Source organism: Saccopteryx leptura, chromosome 4, assembly GCF_036850995.1.
Source record: "Saccopteryx leptura isolate mSacLep1 chromosome 4, mSacLep1_pri_phased_curated, whole genome shotgun sequence".
Lineage (NCBI taxonomy): Eukaryota > Metazoa > Chordata > Mammalia > Chiroptera > Emballonuridae > Saccopteryx > Saccopteryx leptura.
This window is the reverse complement of record NC_089506.1, coordinates 12,822,404-12,838,623: the sequence shown is the minus strand read 5'-3', so window position 1 is coordinate 12,838,623 and position 16,220 is coordinate 12,822,404. Positions and strand designations below refer to the sequence as shown.

The 16,220-nt window shown below is 49.8% G+C and overlaps 1 protein-coding gene across 1 annotated transcript in view; it reads left to right on the top strand.

Moving 5' to 3' along the window:
* Nucleotides 1–16,220, top strand: part of ENPP6 (ectonucleotide pyrophosphatase/phosphodiesterase 6) — a 94,728-nt gene that overhangs the window by 63,452 nt on the left and 15,056 nt on the right. The window contains exons 4-6 of the mRNA XM_066380155.1: nucleotides 5,698–5,839; nucleotides 6,534–6,713; nucleotides 10,212–10,349. Of these exons, the coding sequence (XP_066236252.1) occupies nucleotides 5,698–5,839; nucleotides 6,534–6,713; nucleotides 10,212–10,349 (460 nt within the window). The remainder of the gene's footprint in view (nucleotides 1–5,697; nucleotides 5,840–6,533; nucleotides 6,714–10,211; nucleotides 10,350–16,220) is intronic.

Genomic DNA, 16,220 nt, shown 5'->3' with positions numbered 1-16,220 from the left:
AGAATGATGGCACGATTGTCGTTAGACGCAGAAGTGCTTAGTAACGCAGAGGACGATCAAACACTAGCTTGGAACGGCTGTCTCTATCAGACAGAAGGAATTTCTTCTTGTCAGTTTCCTACAGGTTTGACGGCTAGGTTGACCGAGCCTGGGCTCTAATCGGTACTTAAGTCTGGTGACCTGTCAGCAAGCTTATTAGACACTATTCCTGTCCCACCCCGAACAGACAGGCAGGTGTGTGTGTGTGTGTGTGGGGGGGGGGGGGTTGGGGGGGGGAGAAGGGGATTGGACTTATTTCTAAGTTTTGGACTGTTTTTGTTCACAGTAACTTCAACCATTCCTTTAAAATTGCCTCCACTTCTTTCTCCCTAATTCTTTCCCTTTCCAACCCACTTCAGTAAGGAAAATGGACATGACATTAGGAGCTTTTTAACATTGAAAAGAAATCTGGACAGAATCCTGAGGAGATAGGAGGCCTGAGTGCCCCCAGCAACCCCAGGACGAGGGGCCCCGTGTGGCTCTCAGGTAACTGGGCCGATGACCACATGTCCTTCTGGCACAGTTCCTGGGCCCTCAAGCTATAAATAGCCAGTAACAGACCTGCAGACATTTCCACCCATCGCTCCGCACCCCGCCACTCCATTACAAATGAGCTGACCTGTGATGGAGACCAGACCCACGTGGAGAACAGCTGGCAACCAAGAATTTGTCAGCTACACCCCAAACAGGCGAGCGCTCTCTGGTCTTGAAGACGATGTCCCCAGTGAATTGGAGAGACTCCAGCCTCGCGGCCTTTCACAAAAGGCACATGTATAAATCCTTGACTCGCAAGCATCCCCACTCCGGTGCTGCCGGCATCTGGAGTTGACGGTTTCCTGACACAGAGCCATCAGGTACATCTGTGAGAGTTTCTGGCTTTCTGATCACATGGGGGTTTGGGAGTATGGCAAATATCCTAAAAAGAACCAGCCCGGTGGCTGTGGCAGTAAAACGAGGTGTCTAAGATGAAATGACTTCACAGCATTTCATTGAACTTGACTGCAACAGTCACCTTGTTTGCGCAATATTCCCCACCTACAAGCCCCACCCTGGGAGCCTGCCGGCCTAAACAAAGGAGACTTGGTGTGAATTGTGTATCTGGGATACTATGTATCCAAGCGTGAATAGTGTATCTGGGATACTATGTATCCAAGCGTGAATTGTGTATCTGGGATACTATGTATCCAAGTGTGAATTGTGTGTCTGGGATACTGTGTATCCAAGTGTGAATTGTGTGTCTGGGATACTATGTACCCAAGTGTGAATTGTGTATCTGGGATACTATGTATCCAAGTGCACAGAGCAACTACGTGCTGAGGCTTGCTTGAGGTTATGACTTTTCTGAAAGTTTCCATATGTTCAAACATAGAGGTGGAGGAAGTGCTATTGCCCATCAATGTAATGAACTTGGGCCTCAAAAAGAAACTGAGGGATATGTGAAAATGCCCTTATCCAGAAAGAACATTCGCCCAGTGCCGACACACTTGCAGACCTTGAAGTGACTTTCCTTCTCTGCTGTCTCCAGGAGCCAAAGGCATGGGGATCGGTCATTCACATGTTCGCGAGTCTGAAGAATGATAATATTTTGTGAGAATCACCTAAATAACAACCTAACCCAACCCCCGTTGTGCAGGCCGATGGGCACAGCCTTTGTAAAGAAGGGCCGATTGGTTTTGTTCTAAAAAGAGAAACGACCATTTGCTCTAGCAATTTCACTTACCTTGAAAGCCACGTGTCCTCGAAACCGTGAACGAAGCACACCTGAAGGCAGGCTGTGGAACATCACAGCATCGTTACAGGGTGGGCTCCTTGGCAACTACAGCCGCAAGAAAGAAAAGACATTGTCACTGAACTAAATGGGTCCATTTGCTTGCACGCGTCAAAGCCCGGCTAAATGTCAACTGGAGCTCACAGCCAAGAAAGTAAGGGTTTACTAGCTGAGGAAATGGCAGCAAACCCGGAGTCACAGGTAAGCTGGTGCTCAAAGACCTGGCTCCCCCACAGCATCCAGGCCGTGGGTTCTAAAGGAGAAAACATCATTAATCATGGCCGCTAAAGGAGCTGCGCTCTGGCCTCTGTTGATTGGTTGGGGCCTGGGTAGGGAGTAGTTGTCCATTGTATCGGTCCTGATGTCAGCCATGGCGTTGTTCCGTCTGGTTTTGTGAGGCTGTGGTCCACAGGGTCGGTTCCACTCTCATGAGCCTGGGGCTGAAACACAGCTGAAGTCAAGATGTTGTCTTTCATTTGAGCAAAACTATGTCTGTGGTCGACAGACCTCAGGCTTTGTTCTTATGACAGTGTGATACCAACCAGCACCTGATGTCCTAAGAGCCTAATGATTAAAGAAGAGAGTGGATTCCCTTTGCAAAAGGGAGAGAGGGTCATGCTAAAGAAATGGAGTTCCTGCACAGTTACAATACCAGAACCTTCTCTAAGGACAGTGTGGTGAATGAAGGGGATGTGAACATTCAAAAACCCAGGCTGGTAAAGGGCTCTGATGACCCTGGAGGTGGCAGGTTAGCATTCCCGGTTAGCCACGACCCAGAGATCTGTGAGGCCTTGAGTAACTCCGAGAGTCCTTGTTCGTCCATTTCTTCATCGGCAAAATCTGCACATGCTCTTCTGTAGAACACCGTGGTCCGGACTCTGGAGGCATGCAGGTGAGCCTCTGCGTGGAGAAGTGGCAATGGCTCAGTCTCACGGTGCTGCCTTTGGTGTGACTCACAGCAGCTTTCTTGGGGTTAGCGGGATTCTTAAAAGACAATGAGGACCGTCTCACCTGTGGTGGCGCAGTGGATAAAACGTTCGTTGACCTGGAGTGCTGAGGTCGCCGGTTTGAAACTCTGGGCTTGCCAAGTCAAGGCATATGTGGGAGTTGATACTTCCTACTCCTCCCCCTTTCTCTCTCTCTTTGAAAATTGATTAAATAAAGTCTTTAAAAAAAAAGAGAGAGAGAGAATGAGGACCGTTTCCACGGGATCAGTTGGGTTAAGCAGGATGTGCCGTGGGCTGCTGACTTCTCACACAGTTTTCAGTGATTGTGTTCAGGGTGATGAAGTCAGTACCTCCTGGCAGAGGCAGATTAAGACTCTGGTTGAGACTCCGAGCGCAGAAAAAAATATTGGGCCCCTTAAAAAAAAAAAGAGAAACAGGGAAAATAAAAATACATGTTAACCATATTTTTAAATAAATAAAAAATGTTATGTACTATTAATGTTAAAATTGCACATATGAAACCAAACGTGGTGTGATTTAAAAAAAAGTGTCAAGTTGGGCTTTTGCAGGGCCCTTCAGAAGCTGGAAGGGCGTGCACCCAGCATGCCCACTGTTAAATCCGCCTCTGCCCCTGGGTCTGAGTCCCGGCCTCACCTCTCTCGAGCTGTGCGATGCTGGCAGCTGGAGTGAACTGTCTGTTTAGTACATTCCTACCTTACTGGGTTGTTGTGAGGACTGCATAAGATAATGTCCGTGAAAGCCCCCAACAGAGTGCCTGACCCGGTGCCCCTGTCATGCACCGAGCACTTACTATTATTATACGTTCTACTGACAGTTATAAAGCACCTACTGTGTGCTGACTCCTAGGCTAGAGGTAGGAGAACAAATCACCACCCCTAGGGTAAAAGAATTTCACAAGGTAGAGAGTGGGAAGGACACATAAATGGGCAATTTCAGTCAATACGATGTAATGGGCATAACCAAGGATGACTGCAGGGTGCCGTGGGAGCACCCAGGAGTGCCACCCAGCTGAGCCTGGACATCAGGGCCAGCTTCCTGGAGGAGGCAGCCTCTCCCCTAAGACCTGGAGGATGGGCAGGATGTTCAACTCTGGTCGTGTGACCCCTGCCGTCTGAACTACTGTGAGGCTCTCCTGCCTCTCCTGTGGATTGCCAGACCCAGGGCGCGGCCGGCTCTGAGGATACACATTCTCTCCTGCCTCTCCTGTGGATTGCCAGACCCAGGGCACAGCCGGCTCTGAGGATACACATTCTTTCACTCTTCATGTTCCAAGTGTGGGAAGGCCACACTGAGAGAGACCGTGCCACCTCCTGTGTGTGTCCACGCGTGCCTGCACAAAATACAGCTATTCAAGAGAAATTAGGCAGCCCACCAGGGTATATTAACCTTTGTAAAATCCAAGCCAAAAAAAAAAAGGAAAAAAATTCCCATTGCTTCAGCGTTGGTCAGTTACTATTATTACCACCGACACCGCCGTCATCACCATGATCATGTCTGTCCGGTGCTGTGGGGAGCCATTCTGGGCCAATCCAGAGCTGGGCAGGGGAGTTGCAGAGCAAAGCGTTCTGTGGAGACGTTTTTCTTCCCTCCCTGGCTCTGTAAAACCCCCTCCCTCCTCTAGTTTACATCACCAGTTGTTCCTGGTCATTCCAGCACAACGTTGAGGGTTCAATAGCTTAGCTTTTACCTGCGTCCTCTGGCTGAGAGGCGGTGTCTTCCCCGAACCGAGGCATTCCTGGAACCCGTAGAAATGTGGTCACTGCTAGAATGCATTCTACATCCACATGGGAGCTGACCCCGCCATGTGCCTCGGGGGTGTCTGCTGACGTCAAGGCCTGAACACTAACCTGTTTGCCTCTGAGAAGGTCGCATAGTGAGGCGTGTTCTGGCCAGTCCGCGGCCCCCACCCACAGCCTGGTGTTTTATATGTGGATGCTTCCAGAATGTCCTGTGATAATCAAACTGTTGTTATTTAAATGATTGTTTGTTAGTTTTTCTGGGTCTCCCAGCGACAGCAGATGGTGAGGGTGGAGCGATCCGAGCGTCCCCTGCCTGTCATCACGTCTTCCCACCCCTGGGATGTGATGAGCAAGGCTCCACGAGCCCAGAGTCGAGGTGTCGCATAAACGTGCTCCCCGACTCCCGTCACCAAGGTGCTAGGATCTGGTGCGTCTTGGTGCCAATCCCGCCTCTTTCGTTTCTTTTTTTTTTTTCATTTTTTTTTTTTTTTTTCATTTTTCTGAAGCTGGAAACAGGGAGAGACAGTCAGACAGACTCCCGCATGCGCCCGACCGGGATCCACCCGGCACGCCCACCATGGGGCGGCGACGCTCTGCCCACCAGGGGGCGATGCTCTGCCCATCCTGGGCGTCGCCATGTTGCGACCAGAGCCACTCTAGCGCCTGGGGCAGAGGCCACAGAGCCATCCCCAGCGCCCGGGCCATCTTTGCTCCAATGGAGCCTTGGCTGCGGGAGGGGAAGAGAGAGACAGAGAGGGAAAGCGCGGTGGAGGGGTGGAGAAGCAAATGGGCGCTTCTCCTGTGTGCCCTGGCCGGGAATCGAACCCGGGTCCTCCGCACGCTAGGCCGACGCTCTACCGCTGAGCCAACCGGCCAGGGCTCGTTTCTTTTTTAACCTGTGCTCTGTGTCGTTTTATTTATTTTTTACATTGCGTATTATTCTGCATTAATTTCCGGTGTTCGGCACAGCGCTTAGACTACCATGTTCTTTACAGAGTGGTCTCCCCAACATTTCAAATACCCATGGGGGCCCCCTGTCCCCGTGCTGGTTTTCAGGAGCCAGCTCTGCCTGGCCCACAGGGCGGGGCGGGCGGGTGCCAGCGCCTGCACAGAGGACTGACCCAGGGGGGTCGTGGGGAGAGGTGGCCGGCCTCTCCCAGCGGTGACCCTCTCGCCCCTCCAGGAGTGGCAGGGCCGACCTGGCAGCCATCTACTACGAGCGCATCGACGTGGAAGGCCACCACTACGGCCCCTCGTCGCCGCAGAGGAGAGACGCCCTGAAGGCTGTGGACACTGTCTTCAAGTACATGACCCAGTGGATCCAGGTGACCAAACACAAGGGCCCCTGAGCTAACCTTCCCCCTGGTCACTCCCTGTCAGTCTTCTTGTCTGCCGACAGCTGACAAGGCCAGCCCCGGCCGTGATGGGTCTCTTTCCGTCACACACGCCCCTTCAGGGACCAAGAGGCCCCTTGTTTTGTAGCGGGCCAGTGGGCAGGAAATGACTCAGACGTGCGGCATTAGCCCGCTCCGCTGGTGACATGGCCTGGTTCTGTGCCGAGCCTAGTAGTCTGGCAGCCAGCTTGGCACGGACGGGCATGGGAGCCAGGCCTGGGCTCTGTGCCTCACTCTGCCGCGTCCTGGCTGAGTGACTTTAAACAAGGTATTATTCTTTTAAAACTCTCCTGGGCTTCATGTTTCACATCTGGGAAATGTGTGAGTGGCAGTTCTCGTATTACCACGGACGTGAGTTGAAAGAGCCAAGATGAAGAGAGTCAGGGCACCTTGTGAGGCGAGAGGCCGCATGCGTCGTCTTCAGACTATTGGGAGGGGGGACCGGGCTGCCCACGACCTCCCTCCCCCCACCACCAAAGTGAGGGAATAGATGATGGAGTAATCCAGAGTTGGTTACGTGTCCTTTGTCCCTTAACGTGTCATTTGAAACACCTCTTTACAAGACATGTTTCCGAGAGCGCCCCGCCCCCTCCGCGCTGTGACCACCCGTCCTCTCCGCCCACAGGAGCGGGGGCTGCAGGACCACCTCAACGTCCTCATCTTCTCGGATCACGGCATGACGGACATCTTCTGGATGGACAAAGTGATTGAGCTGAACAAGTACATCAGCCTGGATGACCTGTTGCAAGTGAAGGACCGAGGGCCTGTCGTGAGCCTTTGGCCAGCCCCCGGGAAACACTCGGAGGCAAGTGACACCCAGACAGCAGGGCCGGAGGGCGGGGAGGGGAAGGGGGCGGAGCACGTGCTCAAGCGTCACCGTCACCGCTTTGTGCTTGCTCTTTGTCCTTGTAGCAGCTGGGCGACACCCGTCAGTTTTCATCCTCCCGCGCTCTGTGTTCTCTTCTGTCAAGTGGGCGTGCTGGTGTCTACCGCACGGAAGTTCAGAGGAAACTAAGTGAGATAAAGAATGTCCTGGGCCCAGCGGGTTAAGTGCTTAGGCCTTAGCAGGGCTGTTTTACAACTGGCCCATGCAGCACCTGGCAGGCAGCATCAGACCCACACACAGAAGGCCCTTTCTCCGGGAGGCGGCCCCCAGCCTGCTCTGTGCTGGTCAGGGAACCTGCGATGAGAAGGTGGCGAGCTAGGGGGCTGAGGCCCTGTGTGCTGGGGACCAGCTCCTGTCCAGGGACCCACACTGCTGGGGTTCAGGTTGCAGCTCCGTCCTCACCCGGCAGCTCTGTAACCGGGCCCTCTGCTGCCCCCCTGTCCTGTCAGAGTAGCTCCCTCCCTGGGCCCCCTGCAGGGGTGATGTATGTGTCCCTAATCACGATGATCCCCGTCAAAGAGGTCGCTCCCACGAGGGTGAGCTTGAGTTCCCACAATCTGCAGATAGATGTGGGACCCGGCTGTCTCTCCCCAGTCACTGCCCTCTGGGGACACAGCACCCTGAGATAACCAGGCCTCTACTTACCCTTCTCTCCAAACACTAATTAGAGCTGGCAGAATTTGGTGAGTCACCCTGAGAAAATGAGGAGGAACAGTGAGTGGCATCTTTGGGTGACTGTGTTGCCCCATGTGGCCTGGTCACCACCCAGGAAAGGCTTCGGGGCTTCTGCTCACGCCCAGAGAAAACTGCTCTGCACTGGGCAAGTGTCTTTCTGGGGGGGGGGGGGAGGCCCAGACTGCTGCCTGTGGCGGTGCCAGCTGTGGGAACGCCAGGAATAGGCCTTGAGTGGACCTGGTGCGTCCACCCATCCTCAAAGCCGTGAAACACTGGTGCCAGTTGGTGATAGGAAGTTGTCGGCACTGACGGAGCGCTGGTGTGGACGGTGGTCTCTTCTTTTCGGCCCAGAGAGCCTCTTCCGCCAGCCCTGCACACTCCCACAGCCGAGTCCCAGATCTGTCTATTTTGGGGTTCCAGAGCACAGCTGCCCACCATGCCAGTCCTGTCCTCCCCAGCTCCGTCCCAGTCCCCGCTAGATACCCCCTTTTCCTCAGGAAGTGGGGGTGCTAAATGTGTGTACATGATGTCCCCACGAACTCCCTAAATATGGAATGGGAAGAATATTTTACACGTTGTCAGGTCCTACAGTAAATGCTTCTTGCAAAGAAGTTCTGTTTCCCTGGCGAAAAAGAGCACCCCTCTCTCCAACTTGGCACTTAGGAAGACTCTGGTTCCAGAATGCTTCAGCCTCAACAGCTCCTGAGCTAGGAGGAGCTTCTTCCAACGTGGTGTTTAAGACAGGCGCTTGCAAGCCGCCTGAAGCAGTTGGTAGCTTATTCAAATGTGGGGTCTATGTTTGGATGACAGTTTGTCATGTGATGGACTCAACAGCTTGTGAGACCTGTTCTATGTCATCTGAATTTTCTGTTCTCCAAAAGCTTCCTGTGAATGCACCCTACTTCCCTTCAGAAGTATGGATTTTCTTTTCTTTTTTTTTATTGAGAGGTGGGGAGGCAGAGAGACAGGCTCCCACATGTGCCCCAACCCAGATCCACCAGCAAGCCCTTGAAGGTGATGTTCTGCCCATGTGGGGCTGCTGCTCCGTTGTTTGGCAACTGAGCTATTTTAGTGCCTGAGGCAAAGCCATGGAGCCATCCTCAGCACTGAGAGCCAACTTGCTCAAACCATTTGAGCCTTGGCTGCAGGAGGTGAAGAGAAAGATAGACAGACAGAAGGGAGAGGGGATGGGTTAGAGAAGCAGATGGTTGCTTCTTCTGTGTGCCCTGACTGGGAATCGAACTCAGGACTTCCACATGCTGGGCTGACCCTCTACCACTGACAGGGCAAAGAGTATAGATTTTCTTAAGTAAGAAATAATAAGTTATGAAGCCATCAGAACCCTTCTACTAAACAGCTCGGAAACTAATTAATTTCAGAGTTGGGTAGGTAAAATCAAATTTATATTCAGTTTTACCCAGGAAGAATTGCTGACTAAAGGCTAGCAAGTCGACATCAGCTGATGGCTTTTCAGTTTAGCCATAAACATTGAAGTTGCTGCTAAATATTGCATGTACAGAGTTGATATCTTTCTTATGAAACTAGCAGTGTAATCAGTGCCCAACAACTGGCACATTTGAGATTCAAGTGTAGATATGACATGCTCTATAGGTCAAAGAACAAATCCTCTTTCTCTGATCCTGGTGGTATCCAATTTTTTATTTTCCCTTTCATTCTATCTTAGTATTTTTGACATAAATAAGTTTTTGTAATTTGCTCATTTAGCATTTAGTTGGTAATAAAAATTTACTATAAAATATGTGTAAGATGTAAAGGCTAAAGCTACAATGGCACCTTCTATTCAATAAACACTTGGGAATAGGACAGTGCCTCTACCTGTGTTACCTCCTAGGTTCCCCTCTCAGACCCCGTCACCTTTGCAGAAGAAAGATGAAACTTTCCCCCCAGGGAAAACCAGTGTCTTAGATTTTGCGTTATCATTTCCATGGTTCAGTCTAGTTTGACCATATGTGGTCTTTAGGTTTGTAGTTATTTGAACTTCATGCGATTAAAAAAAAAAAACTCTTGTGTGAACTCTGTTGCCAGTTGTATTTTTTGTCTCAAATGGAAGCCCTGAGATTCTTCTGGGTGTTCTGTGTGGCTGTCATTCACTCCGCTTTGTTGCTGGGTAGTGTTCCACTGCTAAGATAACCATCATTCACTTACCCCTCCCACTGCTGCTGGGCTTTTGGGCTGTTCCAGTTTGTAGTACACATCCATCCTTCTGCATGTCTACAGGTGCACATGGATGAGGGGTTCTCACTGTATTCCTGGGGGTTAACTAGGTAGGTCATGAGGCAGCTGGGTCTTCAGCCTTACTAGATAAAGCCACCTTGTTTTCTAGAGCATACAAAAGTTTCTCATTTTTACATAGTCAAATCTACCAGTTGTTTTGGTCATTTCTTTATTTTTTTAAAAAAAAAATTCCATTGATTGAGAGAAAGAGGAAGGGAAAGAAAGATGAAGGGAAGAGAGAGAAGCATCAACTCATTGTTCCACTTAATTGCTCTATTTAGTGGTGCACTCATTGATAGCTTCTTGTCCATGCTCTGACTGGGGATCGAACCCGTGACCTCAGTGTGCTGGGACAGCTTTACTGACCTAGCCACCAAGCCAGGGCTGGAAATTTCTTTCTTTAGTCTTATAAAAGTCTTCCTTCTCCTCCAGGTGCAATAAATATTCACATATCATATATTTGAAAGAAGAGAATGCAGGACTAGCCACTCTTGGTTTTCTTTGCAGATATATAACAGACTGAGGGCGGTGGAGCACATGACCGTCTACGAGAAGGAAGCCATACCGAGCAGGTTCTATTACAAGAAAGGGAAGTTTGTCTCTCCTCTGACCCTGGTGGCCAACGAAGGCTGGTTCATCACTGAGGTAATTATAAAACATATGACAACTCATTCGTTAGACATGCTAGCCAACAACCAACGATGAATAATGATTCCGCTTTCACACTTGGAAGGTTTTGTTTTCCCTTAAGTGTCATTCACTGCATTATTTCCTTGTTTAGAGAATCAAGAGTCTTGGTCGGGTGACTTTTAGGCACACACTGTGGACTGGGACTCGGAGTCAGGGTTTAGAATGCCTGGTCCCAGACTCGCTGCATTTTAACAGACGGACCTTAACTCTGTTACCCAGCTTCCACTGTGACCTATTTGGGTGGAAATGCAACAATTCCTGCAAACCAGGGCAGTTGCTTCGAGGCAGTGAAAAGCTAGGAGGCACTCTGCTCTGCTTTTGCCTCTTTGAGAACTGTTTGCAAACACAACTCCAGAGATCCAGGTCCCCCATTTGCCCATTTGATTTTATAGAAGAGATTGTCTTATATTTGGGGTTTAAACCCTAGTAGCCTCATGCTGGAATGATATCAGCAGCCTCCTCTTTGCCTGCCTGGACTCCAAACTCACCAGACTCCCTTTCCCCCCACCCTTTTTTTAGGGAGAGAGACAGAGAGAGGGACAGACAGGCAGGAAGGAAGAGAGATGAGAAGCATCAACTCGTAGTTGTAGCACTTTAATTGTTCATTGACTGCTTTCTCATATGTGCTTTGACCAGGGGGCTCCAGCTGAGCCAGTAACCCCTTGCTCAAGCCAGAGACCTTGGACTCAAACCAGCGACCATGGGATCATGTCTATATCCTACACTCTAGCGGATGACCCCATGCTCAAGCCAGATAAGCCTGGGCTCAAGCCAGTGACCTTGGGATTTCACATGTGGGTCCTCAGCGTCCCAGGTCGATGCCCTATCCACTGCGCCACTGCCCGGTCAGGCTCACGAGACTCTTTGATCGGCTTCTGATATCAGGAGAATAGTGGTCATGTTTTGTTTAGAGTACATTTCTGAAGAAGGCATGGGTTACACAGACATGAGTTTGAAGATGGGTTGCAAATACTTCAGACTACAGGTAAAAGGGAAGATGTTGAGAGCCATTGGTCAAGGCCACCGAAGTAGGAGGCATAAGACTAGTATTTAATCTGCCAGAGAGAGGTCAGGTGGTGATCAGAAATGCTGACTGGACAAATGGGTGACGTCTGGCAACCTGGGTGTGGAACAGAGGGGGTTCCCTGACAAATTCAGCCATTCAGGAGGCTGAGCTCTCAACAGAGCAGGCAGACCTGGTCGGGAATGTCAGCTGTGCCGTCCCAGGCCGGGCTGGACCCTTCTACAGAGTTGGCTTCCTAGGCCACGTGATTTAAAAAGTCTCCCAGAGGGTCCCTCCTCCCCGAAGGCACTGTCCTCTGAGAACCGAGGTTCCTGGCCTCGCTTCCTCACACTGGGGAGACTCCCCTGGAGCGAGGCCATTCTGGGCTCTCAGTACTCCACCCACAGTGGACTCCCTGGGCTTTGACTCCACCCACAGTGGATTCCCCGGGCTTTGACTCCACCCACAGTGGATTCCCTGGGCTTTGACTCCACCCACAGTGGACTTCCCCGGGCTTTGACTCCACCCACAGTGGATTCCCCGGGCTTTGACTCCACCCACAGTGGATTCCCCGGGCTTTGACCCCACCCACAGTGGATTCCCCGGGCTTTGACCCCACCCACAGTGGACTTCCCCGGGCTTTGCGTCCCACCGCCTGCAGGCAAGTGGGGGCCTTTCCAACGTCATTCCAGAAAGCCGGCTTTGCAAGTCCTACGGAAGGCCTGACACTGGGAACATTTTCAGTTCAGGAAATGCTGGTGGAATTCCTTTTGAGCTTTTAAAAGCAAATGTACGGGGGTGGGGGGGTGAATTCACAGTTTGCTGGCTCTCATTTCTCAGCATGACTGTGCGCCTACTGTTTACTTTCTCGTGTTGTGGGGAAGGCAATGAATGGTACCGAGAGGCTGGGTCACGGTAAAGGTAATTTACGGGAAGACAGACGTAGGTAGGGAGAGTGGCATGAAGAGGCGCCAAGGGGAGAGGCCCTGAACCCCTCCAGGAGGAGGGACAGGCTCCGTACAAGCGGGTTCAGTCTGGAAGGTCGGCGCGGGATCCTGGCAGTTAGCAAGGTTTTCTGGTGAGTGATTAACACACGGTGACCGGGAACCCAAGGGTCTCACTCAAGATGTTCTTGGTTATACGTCATAGGCCACTTGAATAAATGTGGTTTAAATGAGAGAGATTTATTATCTCACTTAACTGGAAGTCTGGAGGAAGGCGGCTGCAGGGTGGTTTCCCGGGACAGTTCTGTGCCGGCAAGGCCCGGGTCAGCGCTCCGTGACCCTCCCCTGCAGGGTCACAGACGGCTGCGGCAGCTCCAAGCACCGCGCCCCTCCAGCGAGCCCAAAGCAGGAAAGAAGGGCTGTGGCTTTTTACATATCTCTTACTTTTATTAGAGAAGAAAATACATAGCCCAGCATCAGAGGTAGATACAGGTTTTGTGGGATTCTAACAATTATAACATTTGGGGAAGGGGGTACCTCTCTTTAAGAAGAGAGTACAAAATTATGACTATAAAGTTAAGAGCAGGGACCAGGAAGAAACCCATACACACACGTGAGAGGCCCTGGTGCTTAAGCGTTTTAAACCGCACTATGAATCTGCTTCTGCCCGGAGCCCACCAGCACACTTCCCCGTTGGTCTTGTTAACCCACTCACCGGCGTGGCTAAAAAGTCCTTGCCAGGGCCTCCTTGGGTGCTGCGACCTGGCATCACGCTGACGTGCAGACCAGCCGGCCACGCCCACACACAGAAGTGGTACCGGGTCTGGGGGTTCGGCCAGCAAGGTCCTTGGACCTTGGAGCAGCAAGGAGAGGGTGTGGAAGGACAGCAAGGACAAAGCGCTCTGTCTCCAGCACTCCGAGTGTGATGGTCCCCTCAGAAAGCCCAGGGGCAACTCTGTCCACGCCTCCCGGTGCCCCTGGCTCGGCTTGTATCACACCCTCTCCACGCCTCTGCTGAGGGTCCAAGTACCCGGTCCCCTGCAGAAATGTGCACACTCCAGTATCTTCGGAAGGTGAAGCCCTGTGGTAATTGCAAACTACATTACATATTATATTGCTTTTGTGGGTATCACACAAATACACAGACACACACATACATACATATGTTTGTAGAAATCTGAACAAGGGCTACCTATTATTTCATTGTATGGCTTAAGAAAGGGGAGGAAGCTGCAAGTACTGAAAGAAAAAAATGCCTATACTCCCCTTCCCCCTTTACCCATCCCCCACTCCCTCTTCAGGAATATAGTCAATAATCTGATGATAGGTTTACACGTTGACAGAAGATTACTAGAATTAGTGGGGTGATCACATGGTAAGGTATAAAAAATGTTGAATCATTATATTTTACACCTGAAACTAATATAACCAATATGATTGTGTACCAACTATACTTAAACAAGAGAATAAATTAAAGAATGCCTAACTATTGACAATTACTTAAACAACTTTTTAAAAACAATATGTAATTATTTCAGAAAGGAGATAATTTTTTTTAACTACTTGAAGCAGAAAGTATTTTTAGAAAGGAAAGGAATTGGAAGATATTCAGGATATGAAAAAAATAAGATTAGCTCTAAAAGATGAGTTTTGACCTACTAAACATAGAGACAATCAATGTTATTTTGCACAGCTTTAATTACTAAAGTTGTATAATATTAAAAAATAAAAAGCCTTTATTTAGCATGCCTGGCTCATGAGAAACTTGATAATGACTCCTTCCCAAAGTTTCAGTGACATGAACATAGTTATTTTACCCTTTGCAGATAATAAGTCTACCAAAAAAAATTTCTTCTTTTAATTTTGGGCAACAACTATGGGGAAATAATAATAGCTAATCTTGAATTAAGTACCTCCGGTTACTACTTATAATTCTCTCAGTGACTCTGCATCACAGATACTGTTAATTCTGAAAATTACATGTCACAACATAAAATGAGACACAAATGTGGTTCTAGCTCCTTAGTAGCCGACTTAGAGACAGATGGACAACCGATTATATTAACGGAACATATGGTGTCTAGAACATACAAATGCAAAGGTTTCTCTGGACAATCAGGGTTGTCACTGCATCCTGAGAGAAAATCGGGTATCTTTTAATCACTTCTTTTTGCATCTTAGTTCCCTGAATGGAATATTTTAGTCATTTTACTCTTATCCTTAAGTTTATAGATTTTTTCCCCCATTTTTCCGAAGCTGGAAACGGGGAGGCAGTCAGACAGACTCCCGCATGCGCCCGACCAGGATCCACCTGGCATGCCCACCAGGGGGCAATGATCTGCCCATCTTGGGGCTTCGCTCTATTGCATTCAGAGCCATTCTAGCGCCTGAGGCAGAGGCCACAGAGCCATCCTCAGCGCCCGGGCCATCTTTGCTCCAAAGGAGCCTCGGCTGCAGGAGGGGAAGAGAGAGACAGAGAGGAAGGAGAGGGGGAGAGGTGGAGAAGCAAATGGGCGCTTCTCTTGTGTACCCTGGCCGGGAATCAAACCCGGGACTCCTGCACGCCAGGCCAATGCTCTACCGCTGAGCCAACCGGCCAGGGCCAAGTTTATAGATTTTTAAGAATCATTTGTAAAATTTATCATTCTTGATTTTACTTTGATATAACCCTGGGGTTCTATTTCTTTGTCTTCCGGAAGAGTTCTAGAAACAAGCACCCACTGCTCTCTCCTTGCTGTCGCAGACGTTTCTCTTTTATGTATTTCTGTTGTTATGACACTGACTAGACTTTGGGGGATTGAAAACTTCGATCTCTGTCCTGTCCCCGCTCTGTGCCAGGGCTCTGCCTCTCCCGCACTTAGGACGCTGTCCCCTCCTGGTCAAGGGACATCATGCTCTGCTCTGTCACTCTGTCCCAGCCCCTGTGCAGTCCTGCTGGGCAGCACCGAGCCCGCCCCTGGGCAGCGCGCACTTCTCAGGCCTGCAAGGTTCTCGCTGAGTCCGCACTGGACAGCGGAGGGATCCTTCCCCTGGCTGAGCCGTGATCTGGCAAATAACCGAGTCAGAACAAACTGATGCTGGCTGGGGGCCAATAAAATAGAACTCTCTCCCTTTCTCCCAACAGCGGCCGGGCCATAAACATGCACACTCTTGCTTCCTTGGCAAAAATGCCATTCCCACACAAACGCTAACTTTTTGCTGCCAGTTTTAAGTTTTTCAGACTCTGAGGCAGCTGGCTGCTCGAACAGAAAGGCTTAATTAAGTTCTTTTTAATGGAGGGGCACATCATGACCCCTAATCTTCAGGATGCTATAACTCACAAAGACAGAGCTGTGGGACTGAGGTGGTGAGAGGTTCCTCCCAAATTCTTGTATTTCTTATTCGTCCACTAAATACAGAACTATCAATGTCATTCCCTACACCTGTAATGAGTAATAATGACTACTGTAAAAGTAATCTTCACTGATCATGGATCAATAGAAACTTTAAAGTGAGCCCCACCCCCAGAAGTTTCAATGACACGCATATCGAGTTATTTTACATTTTGTAGATAATAAATCTATCAAGAAATTTTCTTTTTTCAAAATTTGGTCTACAATAACAACAGCAATAATAGCCACCTTGAATCAAGTGTCTCCTGGTTAATATCTCTGCATTGGTATTGTTATCCTAATTGTGCTGAGTTCACTAATGCTCATAGTTGTAAATGTCACCCAAGTTTACAAAGCTAGGAATGACAAAGCCAGTAAGCATGCTGTTCATCCAATTTTCCAAGGATTCTCCACATCTACCGTCAAAATATTCCATGTCTTGCCTGACCAGGTGGTGGCGCAGTGGATGGAGCATCAGACTGGGATGCAGAGGACCCAGGTTTGAAAC